Below are 19958 nucleotides of genomic sequence, written 5' to 3' on the forward strand. Positions count from 1 at the left end.
TTCAAACACATGCATACATCCTAAAATACAAATGTACCCTTTATGAATAGATGCTTCTGAAAACAAATCCCATGTCTGGATAGACAGTGCAGTCTCCGGTGCTCAGGTGAATATGATCCTTTGATGAATAGCTGAAGCATTGTTTTAAAGGCCCAGTGCAGTCAAAATTCAGTTTTTCCTGTGTTTGGTATTATATTGTACAACAGCTGATGACACATCTCGAACACTGTAAAAGTGTGAAAAAAATGTATCAGTGTTATTTCCTAATAGTTAATGGTTGCAAATACAATCTACACAGGACCTTTTCTTCAGCAGGTTTGGATGGGTGGGAGTTTTGGCTTTCCATAGTGACATCACCATGCAGTAAATTAGTTAATAGACCAATAAAGAGAGTTCTAAACCTCTCTGTCAATAACAGATAGTTTTCAATTTCCCTCTTCCTCACTCAGACCACTCCCAGACCGTCCTAGTAAAATTCTTGCTTGAGAAAGTTTTTTGTGCAAAAAAAACTACAATGAACTAAAATATAAGCACAATAAGTGTTGGTCATATGTTTCATGAGCTGAAATAAAATATCCTAGAAATGTTCCATATGCAGAAAATGCTTATTCATCTCATTTGGTTCACTAATTTGTTTACATCCCTGTTAGTGAGCATTTCTCCTTTGCCAAGATAATCCATCCACCTGACAGGTGTGGCATATCAAGAAGCTGATTAAACATCATTACACAGGTGCACCTTGTGCTGGGGACAATAAAAGGCCACTCTAAAATGTGCAGTTTTGCCACAACACCAGAGGTCTCACGTTTTGAGGGAGCGTGCAATTGGCAAGCTGACTGCAGAAATGTCCACCAGAGCTGTTGCCAGAAAATTGAATGTTCATTTGCCTACCATAAGCTGCCTCCAATGTCGTTTTAGAGAATTTGGCATTACTTCCAACCGCAGACCACGTGTATGGCGTCTAGTGGGCGAGCAGTATGCTGATGTCAACGTTGTGAACAGAGTGCCCCAAGGTGGCGGTGGGGTTATGGTATGGGCAGGCATAAGCTACGGACAACGAACACAATTGCGTTTTATCTATGGCAATTAGAATGCAGAGAGATACCGTGACGAGATCCTGAGGCCCATTGTTGTGCCATTTATCCGCCATCATCACCTTATGTTTCAGCATGATAATGCACGGCCCCATGTCGCAAGGATCTGTACACAATTACTGGAAGCTGAAAATGGCCCAGTTCTTCCATGGCCTGCATACCCACCAGACATGTCACCCATTGAGCATGTTTGGGATGCTCTGGATCGACGTGTATGGCAGTGTGTTCCAGTTCCCCCTAATATCCAGCAACTTCACACAGCCATTGAAGAGAAGTGGGACAACATTCCATAGGCAATCATCAACATCCTCATTAACTACGCGAAGGAGATGTGTCGCGCTGCATGAGGCAAATGGTGGTCACACCAGATACTGACTGGTTTTCTGAGTCACACACCTACCTGATGAATTTATTTCAATTGACTGATTTCCTTATACAGTGAGGGAAAAAAGTATTTGATCCCCTGCTGATTTTGTACGTTTGCCCACTGACAAAGAAATGATCAGTCTATAATTTGAATGGTAGGTTTATTTGAACAGTGAGACAGAATAACAACAACAAAAATCAGAAAAACACATGTCAAAAATGTTATAAATTGATTTGCATTTTAATGAGGGAAATAAATATTTGACCCCCTCTCAAATCAGAAAGATTTCTGGCTCCCAGGTGTCTTTTATACAGGTAATGAGCTGAGATTAGGAGCACACTCTTAAAGGGAGTGCTCCTAATCTCAGCTTGTTACCTGTATAAAAGACACCTGTCCACAGAAGCAATCAATCAATCAGATTCCAAACTCTCCACCATGGCCAAGACCAAAGAGCTCTCCAAGGATGTCAGGGACAAGATTGTAGACCTACACAAGGCTGGAATGGGCTACAAGACCATCGCCAAGCAGCTTGGTGAGAAGGTGACAACAGTTGGTGCGATTATTCGCAAATGGAAGAAACAAAAAAGCACTGTCAATCTCCCTCGGCCTGGGGCTCCATGCAAGATCTCACCTCGTGGAGTTGCAATGATCATGAGAACGGTGAGGAATCAGCCCAGAACTACACGGGAGGATCTTGTCAATGATTTCAAGGCAGCTGGGACCATAGTCACCAAGAAAACAATTGGTAACACACTACGCCGCGAAGGACTGAAATCCTGCAGCGCCCGCAAGGTCCCCCTGCTCAAGAAAGCACATATACAGGCCCGTCTGAAGTTTGCCAATGAACATCTGAATGATTCAGAGGAGAACTGGGTGAAAGTGTTGTGGTCAGATGAGACCAAAATCGAGCTCTTTGGCATCAACTCAACTCGCCGTGTTTGGAGGAGGAGGAATGCCGCCTATGACCCCAAGAACACCATCCCCACCATCAAACATGGAGGTGGAAACATTATGCTTTGGGGGTGTTTTTCTGCTAAGGGGACAGGACAACTTCACCGCATCAAAGGGACGATGGACGGGCCATGTACCGTCAAATCTTGGGTGAGAACCTCCTTCCCTCAGCCAAGGCATTGAAAATAGGTCGTGGATGGGTATTCCAGCATGACAATGACCCAAAACACACGGCCAAGGCAACAAAGGAGTGGCTCAAGAAGAAGCACATTAAGGTCCTGGAGTGGCCTAGCCAGTCTCCAGACCTTAATCCCATAGAAAATCTGTGGAGGGAGCTGAAGGTTCAAGTTGACAAACGTCAGCCTCGAAACCTTAATGACTGGGACAAAATCCCTCCTGAGATGTGTGCAAACCTGGTGGCCAACTACAAGAAACGTCTGACCTCTGTGATTGCCAACAAGGGTTTTTCCACCAAGTCATGTTTTGCAGAGGGGTCAAATCCTTATTTCCCTCATTAAAATGCAAATCAATTTATAACATTTTTGACATGTGTTTTTCTGGATTTTTTTGTTGTTATTCTGTCTCTCACTGTTCAAATAAACCTACCATTAAAATTATAGACTGATCATGTCTTTGTCAGTGGGCAAACGTAAAAAATCAGCAGGGTATCAAATACTTTTTTCCTTCACTGTATGAACTGTAACTCTGTAAAATCTTTGAAATTGTTGCATGTTGCGTTTATATTTTTGCTCAGTATATTTTTGCTCATTTTAATGGGAATCTATTACAGTAAGGTACTTAATTGTTATCCAGAAATAATTTGATATTGATATAAAAACAGCTGCATTGGGCCTTTAAATAACAAAGACAGCCCTGTAGAAGTAGTTTATAGCAAAAGCAATGGATCTGAAGAAGCTAGTCGTGAGGATGAGCGCAATCTAGTATGTAAGACTAAGGACAAGGGATGCATCTCAATAGTCCCCTCTCCTCCATGAGCACTGATCTGAGTCAATGTACAATATGGCTGTGTGTGTTGGTGTCCCATGTGTGTATAGCATGACACTGCACGTTCTTTAGGATACAAATTCTAAAATCTTAATTACAAAAATGGCCAAAAGTTTACGTTCCAAGAGCGGGAGCGTGGCGCTCATCCCCTCTCCTCCATTAACACTGATATGAAAACACAGGCGAAGTGAAAGCAAGATTGTGAACAGCGCAGATAAGAAACTAGGAAAAGCAGAGACCATTGCAATGCGCCAATGCTACAGATGTGTCTAGCCAAAATCAGTGATTGTTGAGAAAAGTGGCAGCTTGAACTTTAGCCAGGGATTTAAACCGACCCAAAGCTAACCTTGGCCTTTTCTATTAACCGGTCAACATTGCTCTATGAATCTTATAAGACTGGATGATTCTCTTCAGTATTCCACCCACAGTCACAGTTCAAACGCCATTGCACAAAGAATTCAAACCAGTTCCTCCAAAAGCTCAACTGGTCTGTAGCTTGCATTTGGTTGCCATCTTTGAGGCAGAAAATGTGCTATTGCTGTGTCACCGGTTTTTCATCCATTGTTGAATTAATCTATTTCCTATACCAGGCACTACTGAATGGCCGAAGAGACCTTGTTTTAGGACCATAGTGAGCGAGCATTAATTTTCTTTGACTCTGAAGTAATGTTTTTTCCCTGAGAACTAAAACCATATTCATGTGTCAACGAGTTAATTGGTTTTGCGCTTTCCATCAAGCAGTGATTTTTATCTGAACAACTTGTGTATCCTATTTTTGAAAACATACTTCCACTGTATTTCCTGACACAGTACTCTGCATTAGTAATTGTGTGAAGAATTTACTAGTATTTTTAAGACAGACTCACCTAATTGCAGCCTGTACCTTGTTGTTATGTTGTTGCCATGTAAGGCTGTCACTGAATAATGTACCGGTTTCAATATTTGTCAAATCAAAACATTAGCAACTATTGAAATACTGGACTGTAGAAAGACGGTGGTATTGAAGTAGAAGCATCTCAACCAGACTATACTAAACTTTCTACTATTTGGGAACTGAGGACATTTAATTTCGATTGTTGATTGGTTTGGTTTCTATTATTTTTCCACGTTTCCTGTTCAACTAGTTGAAGGAAAACATTTTATAACAAAGTTGCCAAAATTTGTACACTTACCCATTGCTGCTGACCCCTGCAAATAACCTTGTCTCCCTACACCTACAGATTGTGGATGGTATAGGTTACGTTATAGCTAGTGTCTGATGAATGCCAACTGAGTGAAAGTATTCTGTATGTGTTGGATATGCATGTGCTGTGAGTGATACATACTCGACTTGTAAAACATAGGTGATACTATGGATGTGGCCTGTACTGCAGTGAGACTAGGGTCACAGGATAAGGGAGATGTAGATGTGTCCACTTCCTTGCCCTCAACTTCTTCAGCCTCCTCTTCCTCACCCTCCTCTTCGGGCCGCTCCGCCAACAACATCTGGGGCATCCTAGCCGACCTCTGACCCTGAGGTCAAAATATTCACAGAGGTCAACATCATCTTATTTGGGGTTAAATGTACTCATACTATGTGAGTGAGTGTGTCAAAGTGTCATATTTATCTATTTCAAAGGCAAACAATCTCAGCATACATTCATCACCAAAATGAAACAAGGACAACATGCAGAAGAAAAAAATTGAAAAGTTTAGGTACAGTCTCTTAACCAAAACAACCTATTTTGAACCACGGGTTACCTTAGGGCCAGTTTTGGCTGCTGCTCTCCTCTGTGGGCGTTGTTTGGTTTTAGTCTCTTTGGAGTCAGAGAGGGTCTTCATAGTGGCAGCCGCGTGCCGGAGGATACAGTCTGTGCCGCAGTAAACGGAGTCGGGCAGGGCGTGCTTACTGCACCCTGAGCCGATGCACTGGGGCAGGGAACCGTCCAACTCCATCTCAGCTTCAGCAACCATCTCAGTCACCTCCTGCACCACAGCCTCCTAGGACCAGACTCACGTCAGCTCACATCTCAAACATGCAACTAAACACCATGGTTAAAATGTAGTCAAGTTCGTGCCGTACAAAGCAAGGAAAGCCATATAACACCACAAACTACAATTTATTTCCTTGCTTGCTAGCAAAGGAATCAGTGTTTTTTTAAGTTCTCACCTCGCTGGCCTGCTCTTCATGGACAACCTCCTCCTCCCCAGAGTAGGGCAGTGTCAGGCAGTCAGGGGAGCTCTGCTGGGGGTCTGGCTGGCTCTGGCGCTTGCTGGTGCAGGTGGCGCAGATCCAGTCTCGTCCACTCCTCTCAAGCTTTCGGCCCTGCATCTCGCTGATGCCAACGCAGTCGCCATGGAACCACTCCAGACAATTGTCACAGGAGATCATGAACCTGGACAAGGAATCAGAAGAGCAATAAGAAAAGTGTCAGCTAAAGAACAACAACTACAATCAACAACCACAGACAATTTAGAAACAGATGTCTGTGGCAGATGGAAACAGCCGAGATTTAGTGTTGCTATACCAAAAACATTAGGCTTGCTTGCTTGTTTGTTTTCACAGATTAATACCGTCCTAGACAATGCTACACATACCTTTTGTTGTGTCTCTGTCGACAGATGCAGTAAAGGGCATGGGGGTTGTAGCCCTCACTGTCCGATATGCTAGAATACTCTGACTTTTCTTCCTCGATCCTCTCCTCCTCTTCCACCTTGTCCTTTGCCTCTGTTACATTATCATTTTGGCTAGCCTTTTCATCTGTTGTCTCTGGATCAGACTCAAGAGGCGGCATAGAGTCTGAGCTGGACTGTTGAGAAGGAGAAGGGCTTTGAGAATCTACCACAACCTTCTCAGGACTCCTCTCCCTTTCCGCCTGAGGCTGATGCACCTGCTGCGGTTCCAACTCATTGACAAAAATCACCTCCTCTTCGTCCGCAGTGCTCGACTCTGGCTCCACCCTCCTCCCCCTCCCACGCCCCCTACCTCTCCCTCGTCCTCTGCCTCTCCCTCTTCCCCTCCCCCGGCCTCTCCCTCTGACCCCCCTCCCCCTGGACTCCCCCCTCCCCCTAGTACTCAGCCGTTCCTGGAGCTGCTTCAGGGTCAGCTCATCACTGTCCTCCTCTATACTGGAGGCAGCTTCCACGTCCCCACTAGCCCCATAGCTAGGGGCAGGGGCAGCCATAGTTTGGGCAGGGGCAGCCATGGGCATGTAATCCTCCTCCTTCTCCCCAAGTAGAGAAAAAGCAGTGCCAAATGCAGATCCAAAGTCCTGCCAAGAGGTGGGATCTAGGCTGCCACCTGGGCAGAGCTCTTGGGGTTCTGAGGAAGGCTCTGTGTCCATTGGAATGGGGGAGGCCGTTCCGGAGTACTCCAGGTCGGCCGGGACGCTCCTCCTCCCCCCTCGCCCACGTCTTGAATAGGTCTTGGCTGGGCGGCCTCTGCCCCGACGTGAGGGTAGGGGTGGAGATTCTGGATCTTCAATCTCATCCAATCCCACAAACTCTCTTCTGGCAACCGTGGTCCGCCTGAAGCCCCAGGTCTTTTTGAACTCGCTGATGGTCGGCCTAGCTCCCCTCTCGGCCCCCTCCACCTGCTCTGAATCTCCTCTGTGCTCCTCTACACCAAGGAGAGAAGAGCAAGGGTAGAAAAACAATCCCATCATTTGGACAGCTAATGCACAGTCCATTCCATTAAGACTAAAAGGGGGAGGAAAATAGGAAAGGTCATACCTGTATCAGTGCCAGTGAGGTCATGGATCTCATTGATATCCATAAAGTCCTCCATGGTAGACATCCTGTCAAATCAAGATAGAAAAATACTAATGTTATCCAATCTACCACAAATGCTGTTGATTGAAATGAAGCACATTTACACGTTGAGCCTTGAAGAGCAGTCCATCACTTTGCATTAATCCTTAAGAGTCTGACGCACCAGTTCGTCAATCTGGGTAACAAAAAAATCCCCATCAAAATCTGTCAGTTTATGCTAGATATCATTTTTGCATGGGTAGCATCTCAATCCACCGCATCCGCCTATGTCGGCCTTCTGCATCTGCGGTGGAAGGTGGCCGAGCTACAGTGGCGTCTTCTCACAAAAACGTCTGTAGTGTCAAAACGTTTTGACCTAAACTAATATGGAAAATAAACTCTCACAAAAACGATGGCATTTTCCGTTTTGCTCTACAACCCCCACGGGACTCGTCTGAAGTCAGTACTGTCCTTGTGCCAACTTGTGTTTGTAGCGTTCGAACCGTTTGGGCTACAAACTAATGTGATCCCACTGTGGAAAGGGGAGATTCTCACGAACACGATGGTGTTCTCCGTTTTACGCTACACCCCCTACAAGTGTCACAGGACTTGTCTGACAGTAACCGGTACCAGTTTTAAAACAATGGGAGTAGAGGTAGTTAGAGTGGTTAAATACACTACCGGTCAAAGGTTTTAGAACACCTACTCATTCAAGGGTTTTTCTTTATTTGTACTAGTTTCTACATTGTAGAATAATACTGAAGACATCAAAATTATTAAATAACACATATGGAATCATGTAGTAACCAAAAAAAGTGTTAAACAAATCAAAATATATTTTAGATTCTTCAAAGTAGCCACCCTTTGCCTTGATGACAGCTTTGCACACTCTTGGCATTCTCTCAACCAGATTCATGAGATAGTCCCCTGGAATGCATTTCAATTAACAGGTGTGCCTTGTTAAAAGTTAATTTGTGGAATTTCTTTCCTTCTTAATGCGTTTGAGCCAATCAGTTGTGTTTTGACAAGGTAGGCGGGGTATACAGAAGATAGCCCTATTTGGTACAAGACCAAGTCCATATTTTGGCAAGAACAGCTCAAATAAGCAAAGAGAAACAACAGTCCATCATTACTTTAAGACATGAAGGTCAGTCAATACGGAACATTTAGAACTTTGAACGTTTCTTCAAGTGCAGTCGCAAAAACCATCAAGCGCTATGATGAAACCAGCTCTCATGAAGACCGCCACAGGAATGGAAGACCCAGAGTTACCTCTGCTGCAGAGGATAAGTTCATTAGAGTTACCAGCCTCAGAAATTGCAGCCCAAATAAATGCTTCACAGAGTTCAACAGACACATCTCAACATCAACTGTTCAGAGGAGACTGTGTGAATCAGGCCTTCATGGTTGAATTGCTGCAAAGGAACCACTACTAAAGGACACCAATAAGAAGAAGAAACTTGCTTGGGCCAAGAAACACGAGCAATGGACATTAGACCGGTGTGAGATTTTTGGTTCCAACTGCTGTCTGTGAGACGCGGTGTGGATGAGCGGATGATCTCCGCATGTGTATTTTCCACCGTAAAGCACGGAGGTAGTGGTGTTATGGTGTGGGGGTGCTTTGCTGGTGACACGGTCTGTGATTTATTTAGAATTCAAGGCACACTTAACTAGCATGCCTACCACAGCATTCTGCAGCGAAACACCATCCCCATCTGGTTTGGGCTTACCGGGATTATCATTTGTTTTTCAACAGGACAATGACCCAACACACCTCCAGGCTGTGTAAGGGCTATTTTACCAAGAAGGAGAGTGATGGAGTGCTGCATCAGATGACCTGGCCTCCACAATCCCCCAACCAAATTGAGATGGTTTGGGATGAGTTGGACCGCAGAGTGAAGAAAAAGCATCCAACAAGTGCTCAGCATATGTGGGAACTCCTTCAAGACTGTTGGAAAAGCATTCCAGGTGAAGCTGGTTAAGAGAATGCCAAAAGTAAGCAAAGCTGTCAAGGCAAAGGGTGGCTATTTGAAGAATCTCAAATATAAAATATATTTTGATTTGTTTAACACTTTTTTGGTTACTACATGATTCCATGTGTTATTTCATAGTTTTGATGACGTCACTATTATTCTACAATGTAGAAACGTTTTTTAAATTTTTTATAAATAAAAACCCTTGAATAAGTAGGTGTTCTAAAACTTTTGACTGGTAATGTATGTCTAAAAAACAAAAATTAATTCCTTCGCTTTCTTATATCTCCTAGATATAGGAAAGACACTTCAAAACCGTATGCCTTACGATTTGTGCCTGTTTTGCCATTTATGAATGTATTATTTAATGTGTTTTTATGGGCTATAGTAGAAGGCCAAATTCAATATTTTATATATACCTAAAGGGGTCCCCCTTGGTCAACTGCAGTTCACCAGCAGACAATGCAGAACCAGTTAAAGCTACAATATGTAACTTATTGGGCGACCCGACCGAATTCATATCGAAATGTGAGTTATAGACCTGTAATTCTCATTGAAAGCAAGTCTAAGAAGCGGTAGATTTGTTCTATGTGCACTATTTATAGGATTCCTGTGCTTAAGCTTAGTTTGTCTCTTTTAATTTTGTACACCAGTTTCAAACAGCTGCAAATACAATCATTTTGGTTATTGAAAATATATTTCACAGCGGTTTAGATAGTACAATGATTCTCTACACTCAGTGCTTGTTTGTCAAACAAAAATAATGTGCACTATTAGAATTGTAGCAACCAGGAAATGGCAGAGCGGTTCCTGCATATTGTACCTTTAAATGCTAATAATGTAATAGAGACTATGGTACAAGGTCAGAAAAAATGAAATCCTACTACACAATGCAAACAGGCAGACTCTTTATTCTACTATTTATTTCAGTTGACTTCAAGGGGGGAAAATCACATCACCTGTGATGTGAATAACTGACAGTATGTAACTACAAAGGCTAACTCATGTCCAGGGTGTTAGTGCCTCTTGCTAACACTGGGCCTACCTGAGCCCATAGAAATAGAATGAATCATTCTAGTTCACTGCCTGAGCCGCACTAACGCCCTGTACCAGAGCTATACAAGCCATATTTGAATTCAGAATCAGACCAGCATAAAAATATATGCATCTAGCTAGTAGACAAGGCTATGAGCACTCTGCCATGTTATGAATAGAAATAGACTGCAATTGGGTGTTCAAAAACAGGGCATCCCCCTCATGTTCATTACATTAAACAAAGATCATTTCTGATAAATTAGTATTCCTCCCTCATTCATCCCATAGAGAAAAGGTGAATTTCAATCAAGACTTGCTATTTACTACAGAGGCATGTAGACACACAACTCAACTTCTAAATTTAACTGATACACTGACACCGCACAAATGAAGATTAGATAAGTCTTCCACTGAAATATTAAAATTACAGCCACTGAATGAAACCAATGTAGGCATGTAGTTAGCTAACGCGTTAGCTAGTGATTAAAACAAAAACATGCAGTTTTAAAAACTAGACTAGTCACCCTCCCCCACCTAGCATTGAGCTAGCTAACAAGCTAGTTAACTTTAGCTCGTGGAATGTTTTCACTAACGTTAGCCTGCTAACGAATTTAACCAGCTCACGTTAGCTACCTAGCTCGCTAGCCAAGCGGCGTATGTAGTGGTATTATGTCTAACAGTATAACTACCAAACATTATTGATACAAAAGCAAAAATAACAGAGAAAACGTATACTAACTAGAGAGCCTACCTAATGTTAGCTTGTTAACTGGCCTATGCTGTGCACAGGGTCAAGGAGCCTTACCGCGTGACAATGTTTTAATGGAAGTTAATTTGGCTAGCTAGCATCTAACTAACTGTTGTTGTAAAATATAATTGCATAAATTAATCTAACGATACTTTTTTTTTTTTTTTTTAACAATAGCTAGCTACCTTACTGGTTATCCAGTTGTGTTCTGTCGTAGGACAACGTCTACACAACCTTCCATTTTGTCTTCTCCTCCACTGTGTTGGTGCGTTCAAGACAACTTGGAACTAGGAAATCTCTGACTTCAGTGCGTTCAAGACAACTGGGAACTCGTAGAAAACAAGCTCTGACTAGTAAAAATGGTTTTGAACGGTCATCCAACTCTGAACTAATGCTGCGTTCATAACCAAGTGGGAATGTGGTACTAACCAGTTGTGAAGTCGTAAATACAAGTTGAATGTGTTGAAATCCATGAGAAACGCGATTGGCTAATGGCAAACATGCTGTGTCAACCATAAACTAAAGGTACAGCTAGGGGTGAAATAAGTATAGCCAGTTATAAGTGTAACGGTTTAGCAGATTATAAGAAAAGACAATCAGTTTTTAAGTGGCTAAAAGAGAAGGAATATAACATCAGGGTTGGGTTGGTTACTTTCTAATGTAAACCGTTACAGTTACTAGTTACTGTCCAAAATTGTAATCAGTAACGTAACTTTTGGATTACCCAAACTCAGTAACGTAATCTGATTACATTCAGTTACTTTTAGATTACTTTCCCCTTAAGAGGCATTAGAAGAATCCCCACCTTATCTTAGCTCATTGGTCACCATAGCAACACCCTGTCATGAGCACTCTCTCTCCCTGGTAGCAACATTAATTGCATTCAATTCTCTGCCACTCTGCTCACTCTCTCCCTACTCTGCCTAACGAGCTCCACCTGGCTCCGCCCTGCTCTGCTCTTGTTACCTGGCCAGCTGCACTGCATTTCCCACTCACCATCCTCACCTTGCCTCACTCTGTTCTAATTACTCTGCCAGCTGAACTGCATTTCCCCACTAACCTCTCCCAGTATATCAAGCCCTGTTTTTCAGCCAAGCCCTGTCAGATCGTCTTCAAACCCGGACCAGTAACCTGCCTGTCTGCGCTCTGACTCCTGTTTGTGATACCGATCCTTTCTTGACTGCCTCCTTGTTCTACTGCCCCGTCTATCCCGACCTGCCTTCTGGACCTCGACTACTCTCCGATCTTCAGCCCTCCGGTCTCCGACCACCAGATGAGCGTGCCCAGACGCTTCACCACCCTCAGCCCGATACGCCGCTCCATCACTGGGGAACACACACACTAAGCACTTGGACTGGACACCCCCGGACATTTGGTGACCCCCGGAGCACAGGTACCCACAGGACCCTGAAAAACCCCAGAGCCCCAAGCACCCCTGGAACCCCTGACACCCCTGGTACTCCTCTTCCCGCCTGAAACCTTCAATAAAGAACTCTGAATTTGAACTTGCGCTCTTGGGTCCTCTTCTGTCCGTGACAGAACGATCTGACCATCATGGACCCAGCGCACTCCCTGACCACGATGGAAGAAGAGCCAGAGATGACTGCCATACAGCGACTGGAACGCTCTGAGGGAGACATAAATCGGATGGCTGGCGACATCGCTTCCCTTCTCCAGCTATTCAACCAGCAGCAACAACAGTTCCAACTGCAGCAACAACAGCTAGCCCAAGCCCTGCAACTACTCTCAAACCCGGCTACTCCACCTGCACCCCCCCCTGGTCCTTCTGTTCCTGTACCACCGACACTCCTTCATCCCTCCGCTGGAGGTCCCAATGCTGCAGGCCCGGCAGTGCTGCCACCAGATCCCCACGCTCCTGAACCAAAGATTGGGAACCCGGAACGTTTTGATGGCAACCAGAAGCAAGTAAGACCATTCTTGAGCAGCTGCCGAATCCAGTTTGCACTACAGCCCAGGACTTTCTCAACAGAGGGAGCCAAGGTGGGGTATGTCATCACACATCTCACCGGTCGAGCTCGGTTGTGGGGAACGGCGGAATTCGACCGGCAAACCCCAGCCTGTGCCTCCTTCAGTGCCTTTGAGGAGGAGATGTTAAAGGTCTTTGACCTAGGCTCGCCAACAGCCGAAGCGTCACAAGCTCTGCTCACCATCCGTCAGGGCAATCGGACAGTGGCAGACTTCTCCATTGACTTTCGTACCCTGGCCAGTCAAAGCTCGTTTAACCCAGAGGCACTGGTGCAAGCCTTCCTCCATAGCCTGGCGGACTATATCAAAGACGAGCTTGTTTCCCATGACCCGCCCTCAACGCTTGATGCCGCCATTGACCTTGCCGTCCGCATTGACCGCCGTATACAGACCCGGAGGAGGGAGAAGGGCCGTCTCAGTCAACCTGCCATCCGCACTCGGGTCGATACCGCTTCTGTCCAGCCCCTGCCTGTCAAGTCCCATAGCCAACTCAGTCAGCCTGAGCCCATGGAGATTGGCCGTGCCTCTCTGACTCCCGAGGAGCGTCGGCGCCGTCTAAGCTCCAACCTTTGCCTCTACTGTGGTGGCGAGAATCACCGTGTCGCCACTTGTCCGGCAAAAGCCGCAGCTCACCAGGTGTAGGGGAGATCCGGGTGAGCTCAACAAGCCTTCAGTCTCCCTCCATCCGAAAGACCCTGCTTCATCTCCGCCTTCAGCTTTCTGACAAGACTCATACATTGGCCGCCCTTGTGGATTCCGGAGCCGAAGCAAACATCATGGACCCTGAGCTTGCACAGCAACTGGGCGTGAACCATCATCAACTGACACAACCCATTCCTGCACGAGCCCTGGATGGGCATCATCTTGGCACTGTCACTCATATCTCCGCCCCTGTGACAATCCTGCTGTCAGGAAACCACCAGGAGTCCATCCAGTTTCACCTCCTACACTCACCTGGCCAACCACTCATTCTTGGATACCCGTGGCTCCGTCAGCACAACCCCCACATCGACTGGGAGACAGGAACAGTCCGTGAGTGGGGAAGGAGTTGTCACCAGACCTGTTTAAGGGGGGCCACCCTGCCCGTTCACCGGGAAAGATCTAGCGCTACCTCCGACATATCCAATGTTCCGGCCTGTTACCACAGCCTGAAAGAGGTGTTCAACAAATCCAAGGCGACATCTCTACCCCCACACAGACCCTATGACTGCGCGATTGATCTCCTGCCTGGCACAGCACCTCCCAAGGGTCGTCTGTATTCACTGTCAGCCCCGGAAAGAAAGGCCATGGAGGACTACATTAATGACTCTCTTGCCGCCGGGATAATTAGACCGTCATCTTCCCCCGCAGGAGCGGGATTCTTCTTTGTCGGCAAGAAGGACGGTTCTCTTCGTCCATGCATAGATTACCGGGGTCTGAACGACATCACGGTTAAGAATCGCTACCCACTGCCCTTACTTTCGTCTGCCTTCGAACTGCTGCAGGGAGCCACTGTATTCACAAAGCTGGACCTTCGCAATGCCTACCATCTGGTGCGGATGAGGGAGGGAGACGAATGGAAGACAGCGTTCAACACACCAACCGGCCACTATGAATATCTCGTCATGCCCTTCGGCCTCACCAATGCCCCAGCAGTTTTTCAAGCCCTAGTGAATGATATCCTCAGGGACATGCTAAATACGTTCGTATTTGTGTACCTTGACGATATTTTAATATTCTCAAAGACTCTGTCAGAACACACGCACCACGTCCAGTTGGTCCTGCGCCGCCTGCTGGAGAACTCTCTTTTCGTGAAGGCAGAGAAGTGCGAGTTCCATGCCAAAACCGTTTCATTCCTGGGGTATGTGGTGACCGAGGGCAGCATTCAGATGGATCTCACGAAGGTGTCGGCTGTCACTTCCTGGCCAGTTCCTGAGTCTCGGAAAAAGTTGCAACAGTTCCTGGGCTTTGCCAACTTTTATAGGAGATTCATCAGAAACTATAGCACAGTGGCTGCACCCCTCACGGCGCTAACCAGCACTAAACAACCGTACCAATGGACATCAGCTGCTGATAAGGCCTTCAATATCCTCAAGACATGTTTCACTTCTGCTCCCATCCTCCAGATGCCAGATGCAGCAAGGCAGTTTGTGGTGGAGGTAGATGCTTCGGACGTGGGAGTGGGTGCAGTGCTTTCTCAAAGAGCAGCTGAGGATGGCAAGATGCACCCCTGTGCCTTCTACTCCCGTCGGCTAACCCCTGCCGAATGCAACTACGACATTGGGAACCGCGAGCTGTTGGCTGTCAAGCTCGCCCTTGAAGAATGGCGGCACTGGTTAGAGGGGTCAAAGGAACCATTCGTAGTGTGGACAGACCACAAGAACCTGGAGTATATCCAAACAGCCAGGAGGCTGAACTCCCGTCAACAGCGGTGGTCTCTGTTCTTTACGCGCTTCAATTTCACGCTCTCCTACCGCCCGGGATCTCGCAACATCAAACCTGATGCTCTTTCCCGGATGTTTCAGAAGGACGAGACCACCGCCATGACAGCCCCCATTCTTCCCAGCCACTTGGTCGTAGCGGCCCTCACCTGGGAGATCGAGAAGCAGGTCATGGAGGCTCTTCGGGACCAGCCAGGTCCAAGCACCAGCGCCCCCAACCGTCTGTTTGTTCCAGCAAATCTCAGGTCACCTGTGATTCAGTGGGGGCACGAATCCCGTCTGGCCTGTCATCCCGGCATCACTCGCACCCTTCATCTGGTCCGCCAGCGGTTCTGGTGGCGGCGGATGAGACGGGATGTCCGAGAATTCATCCGAGCTTGTCCCACTTGTAACCGAAACAAGACCCCCAACCAGCCTCCTGCTGGGTTGCTGCAACCCCTACTCATACCCAAGAGGCCCTGGTCCCACGTTTCACTGGACTTTGTTACGGGCCTTCCGCCCTCTGACGGACACACAGTCATCCTTACCATTGTTGACCGCTTTAGTAAGATGACCCACTTCGTGCCCCTTCCCAAACTACCCTCTGCTAAAGAGACCTCCCAGGTGGTCCTGGAACATGTGTTTCGTATCCATGGCCTACCCCAGGATATAGTGTCAGACCGGGGCCCGCAATTCTCAGCAACCTTTTGGAAGGAGTTCTGTCATCTCCTTGGGGCCACCGCCAGCCTATCGTCTGGATTCCACCCGCAGTCAAACGGCCAGACTGAACGCATGAACCAGGAGCTGGAGAAGGCACTGAGGTGTGTGGCTTCCCAAAATCCCCGGGCCTGGGCTCAACACCTGCTCTGGGTGGAATATGCCCATAATTCACTCACCAGTTCCTCCACCGGGCTCTCCCCCTTTCAGTGTGTCTACGGGTATCAACCTCCACTGTTTGCCAGCCAGGAGGCGGATGCCACCTGTCCGTCTGCTCTTGCGTATGCCCGCCGCTGCCGCCGCACTTGGGCCCAGGCTCGCACTGTGCTCCTGAAGTCTGGAACCAGCTACGCCGTCGGTGCCAACCGACGGAGGACCCCAGCACCTACTTACCGGGTTGGTCAGAAGGTCTGGCTGTCTGCCCGGGATCTGCCGCTGCGGGTTGAATCACGTAAGCTGGCCCCTCGCTTCATTGGTCCTTTTCCTGTGCAGAAAGTCATCAGTCCAACGGCGGTCCGACTTCAGTTGCCCGCTTCCATGCGGGTCCACCCCACCTTCCACGTCTCCAAGGTCAAGCCGGTCCATGAAAGTCCCCTGGTCCCTGCAGCTCCGGCGCCACCTCCTCCGCGCCTCGTAGATGGCGGTCCTGTCTTCACCGTCCGGCGGCTGCTCCGCTCTAGGCGAAGGGGTAGGGGTCTCCAGTACCTCGTTGACTGGGAGGGATATGGTCCAGAGGAGAGGACCTGGATCCCGGCCAGGAGGATAGTGGACCGGACCCTTATCACTGACTTCCACCGACTACATCCTGATCAGCCTGCAATCCGTAGGGGCCGTCCAAGAGGGGTTCCTAGCCGTCCTGCCCGCCCTGCTTCCTGTCCTGTGCCTGACCCTGCTCCTGTCTCAGTGCCTGTCCTGTCTCCCGACCGTGACCCTCCAGCTCCTTCTGAGGATGAGGAGATTCACTCGGACCGCTCGGAGGAGTTCTGACCCGCCGCCTGCTCCCCTCCACCCTCCCGGCATGATGTTGTTCTTGGGACTTCTGGGGCCGTCCCTTGGAGGGGGGGTCCTGTCATGAGCACTCTCTCTCCCTGGTAGCAACATTAATTGCATTCAATTCTCTGCCACTCTGCTCACTCTCTCCCTACTCTGCCTAACGAGCTCCACCTGGCTCCGCCCTGCTCTGCTCTTGTTACCTGGCCAGCTGCACTGCATTTCCCACTCACCATCCTCACCTTGCCTCACTCTGTTCTAATTACTCTGCCAGCTGAACTGCATTTCCCCACTAACCTCTCCCAGTATATCAAGCCCTGTTTTTCAGCCAAGCCCTGTCAGATCGTCTTCAAACCCGGACCAGTAACCTGCCTGTCTGCGCTCTGACTCCTGTTTGTGATACCGATCCTTTCTTGACTGCCTCCTTGTTCTACTGCCCCGTCTATCCCGACCTGCCTTCTGGACCTCGACTACTCTCCGATCTTCAGCCCTCCGGTCTCCGACCACCAGATGAGCGTGCCCAGACGCTTCACCACCCTCAGCCCGATACGCCGCTCCATCACTGGGGAACACACACACTAAGCACTTGGACTGGACACCCCCGGACATTTGGTGACCCCCGGAGCACAGGTACCCACAGGACCCTGAAAAACCCCAGAGCCCCAAGCACCCCTGGAACCCCTGACACCCCTGGTACTCCTCTTCCCGCCTGAAACCTTCAATAAAGAACTCTGAATTTGAACTTGCGCTCTTGGGTCCTCTTCTGTCCGTGACACACCCACCCCTAGTATGCGTTCCAGCAGGTATATCTCACTGGTCATCCCCAAAGCCAACACCTCCTTTGGTCGCCATTCCTTCCAGTTCTCTGCTGCAAATGACTGGAACGAACTGCAAAAATCTCTGAAGCTGGAGACACTTATCTCCCTCACTATCTTTAAGCATCAGTTGTCAGAGCAGCTTACCGATCACTGCACCTGTACACAGCCCATCTGTAATTAGCCCACCCAACTACCTCATCCCCATATTGTTATTTACATTGTTATTTATTTTGCTCATTTGCACCCCAGTATCTCTATTTGCACATCATCTTCTGCACATCTATCACTCCAGTGTTAATACTCAATTATAATTGTAATTATTTTGCACTATGGCCTATTTATTGCCTTACCTCCATAACTTACTACATTTGCACACACTGTATATAGATTTTCTATTGTGTTATTGACTGTACGTTTTGTTTATTCCATATGTAATTCTGTGTTGTTGTTGTTTTTACCGCACTGCTTTGCTTTGTCTTGGCCAGGTCGCAGTTGTAAATGAGAACTTGTTCTCAACTGGCTTACCTGGTTAAATAAAGGTTAAATAAAAAAAAAAGAAGGCAAAAATGTATGTTACCAATTGAACGACATCTATTGCAGAATAAATCAATGTTAAAGTTTACAAAGCTGGCCATATATGGATGTTACATTTTACTTTATGGGTTGGTTATGTAGGTTTCTCCTAACCCATCACTTTCTACTACATGTAATAATATGATTAAATTATATCTTTACATTAAAAACCAAAGTCTATCAGAATTCCAGTCATTCCAATAAATGTTATACCCCTTGATCTTCAAGAATAGGACTTGGAAATATGGAAGTATAGATTGGCCAAATTGTTTTACCTGAGCATTTCCCAAACCTAAGGACTTATTAGCCAGCCCTACTCGGACTGATTGGGCTCATTGATTCGAGTTGAAAAATAAATGCTGCGCTTATGGAATGGCATGCTTTGAGCACTACTGAAAAGTGCTATTTACATGTGAAAAATGAATGCCATATGCTGCATTTGCTATAGGCCTATTGTTTACCTGTTTGTTGGTGACACTTTGATATCTTGATAATATGCAGCTGTTTAAAGGGAAAATCCACAGATGAAACAATAACAAAACGGTCACCCCGCTGAGGGATGGGCCTGGAGAAATGTGACCACTCTCAGATTAATAGACAGAGCTATGGAAGCAAGGACTGACCATCCATGATATCAACATTATAGTTTTAACCATGTTATGAGGCTATACAGTGTTTGTTTACATTTACAAATTTTACAAACATTGGAGAAAAACAAGCTTATATTTTGGGTTCTCATGGAGTGTGACAGTTGAACTAAGCTCATGAGGCATTTATAAGTAATATTCTTCAAGAATTAATGGATATACACTACCAGTCAAAGGTTTGGACACATCTACTCATTCAAGGGTTTTTCTTAATTTTTTACAATTTATTACATTGTAGAATAATAGTGAAGACATCAAAACTATGAAATAACACATATGGAATCATGTAGTAACCAAAAAAGTGTTAAACAAATCAAAATATATTATATATTTGAGATTCTTCAAAAAGCCACCCTTTGCCTTGATGACAGCTTTGTACACTCTTGGCATTCTCTCAACCAGCTTCATGAGATAGTCACCTGGAATGCATTTCAATTAACAGGTGTGCCCTCTTAAAAGTTAATTTGTGTGATTTCTTTCCTTCTTAATGCGTTTGGTCCTTCATGGCTAATTTTGTCATCAAATTTGTCATCAAAGTCTGGCATTCTCTGGATTTATGGTGCTTTCAAGACAACTGGGAACTCTGAAAAAAACAGCTCGAATCATGATGATGTCAGTGATCTTCAGGTTGGAGCTCTAGAAAGAGGCCAGAGTTCCCGACTTGGAATTCCGAGTTGAATGACCGTTCAAACGTATTTTCCCAGTCGGAGCTAGTTTTTTTCAAAGTTCCCAGTTGTCTTGAACTCACTGAAGTCTGAGATTTCCCAGTTCCGAGTTTCCAGTTGTTTCAAACGTGGCAGAAGTCATGCTGGATTGACAGCATGACCAATGTTGAATGTTTATCCTTTTAAGCTTGGAAAATAGACCCTTAAACTCAGACTTGGATCACACACCCACTGCACTGAATAGCAGGCTAGTGATTGCTT

The 19958-nt window shown here is 46.4% G+C and overlaps 1 protein-coding gene across 1 annotated transcript in view; it reads right to left on the reverse strand.

The window, feature by feature from the left end:
• The window catches only part of LOC311149537 (uncharacterized protein), a 41877-nt gene extending 30729 nt beyond the window's left edge, over positions 1 to 11148 (reverse strand). The window contains exons 1-6 of the mRNA XM_084186715.1: positions 11088 to 11148; positions 7129 to 7193; positions 5995 to 7015; positions 5567 to 5792; positions 5158 to 5397; positions 4743 to 4929 (exon numbers count right to left, since the gene is read on the reverse strand). Of these exons, the coding sequence (XP_084042841.1) occupies positions 4743 to 4929; positions 5158 to 5397; positions 5567 to 5792; positions 5995 to 7015; positions 7129 to 7192 (1738 nt within the window). The 5' untranslated portion in view covers position 7193; positions 11088 to 11148. The remainder of the gene's footprint in view (positions 1 to 4742; positions 4930 to 5157; positions 5398 to 5566; positions 5793 to 5994; positions 7016 to 7128; positions 7194 to 11087) is intronic.
• Positions 11149 to 19958: the final 8810 nt, after the last annotated feature.

Source organism: Coregonus lavaretus (genome assembly GCF_964263955.1).
Source record: "Coregonus lavaretus genome assembly, chromosome: 22".
Lineage (NCBI taxonomy): Eukaryota > Metazoa > Chordata > Actinopteri > Salmoniformes > Salmonidae > Coregonus > Coregonus lavaretus.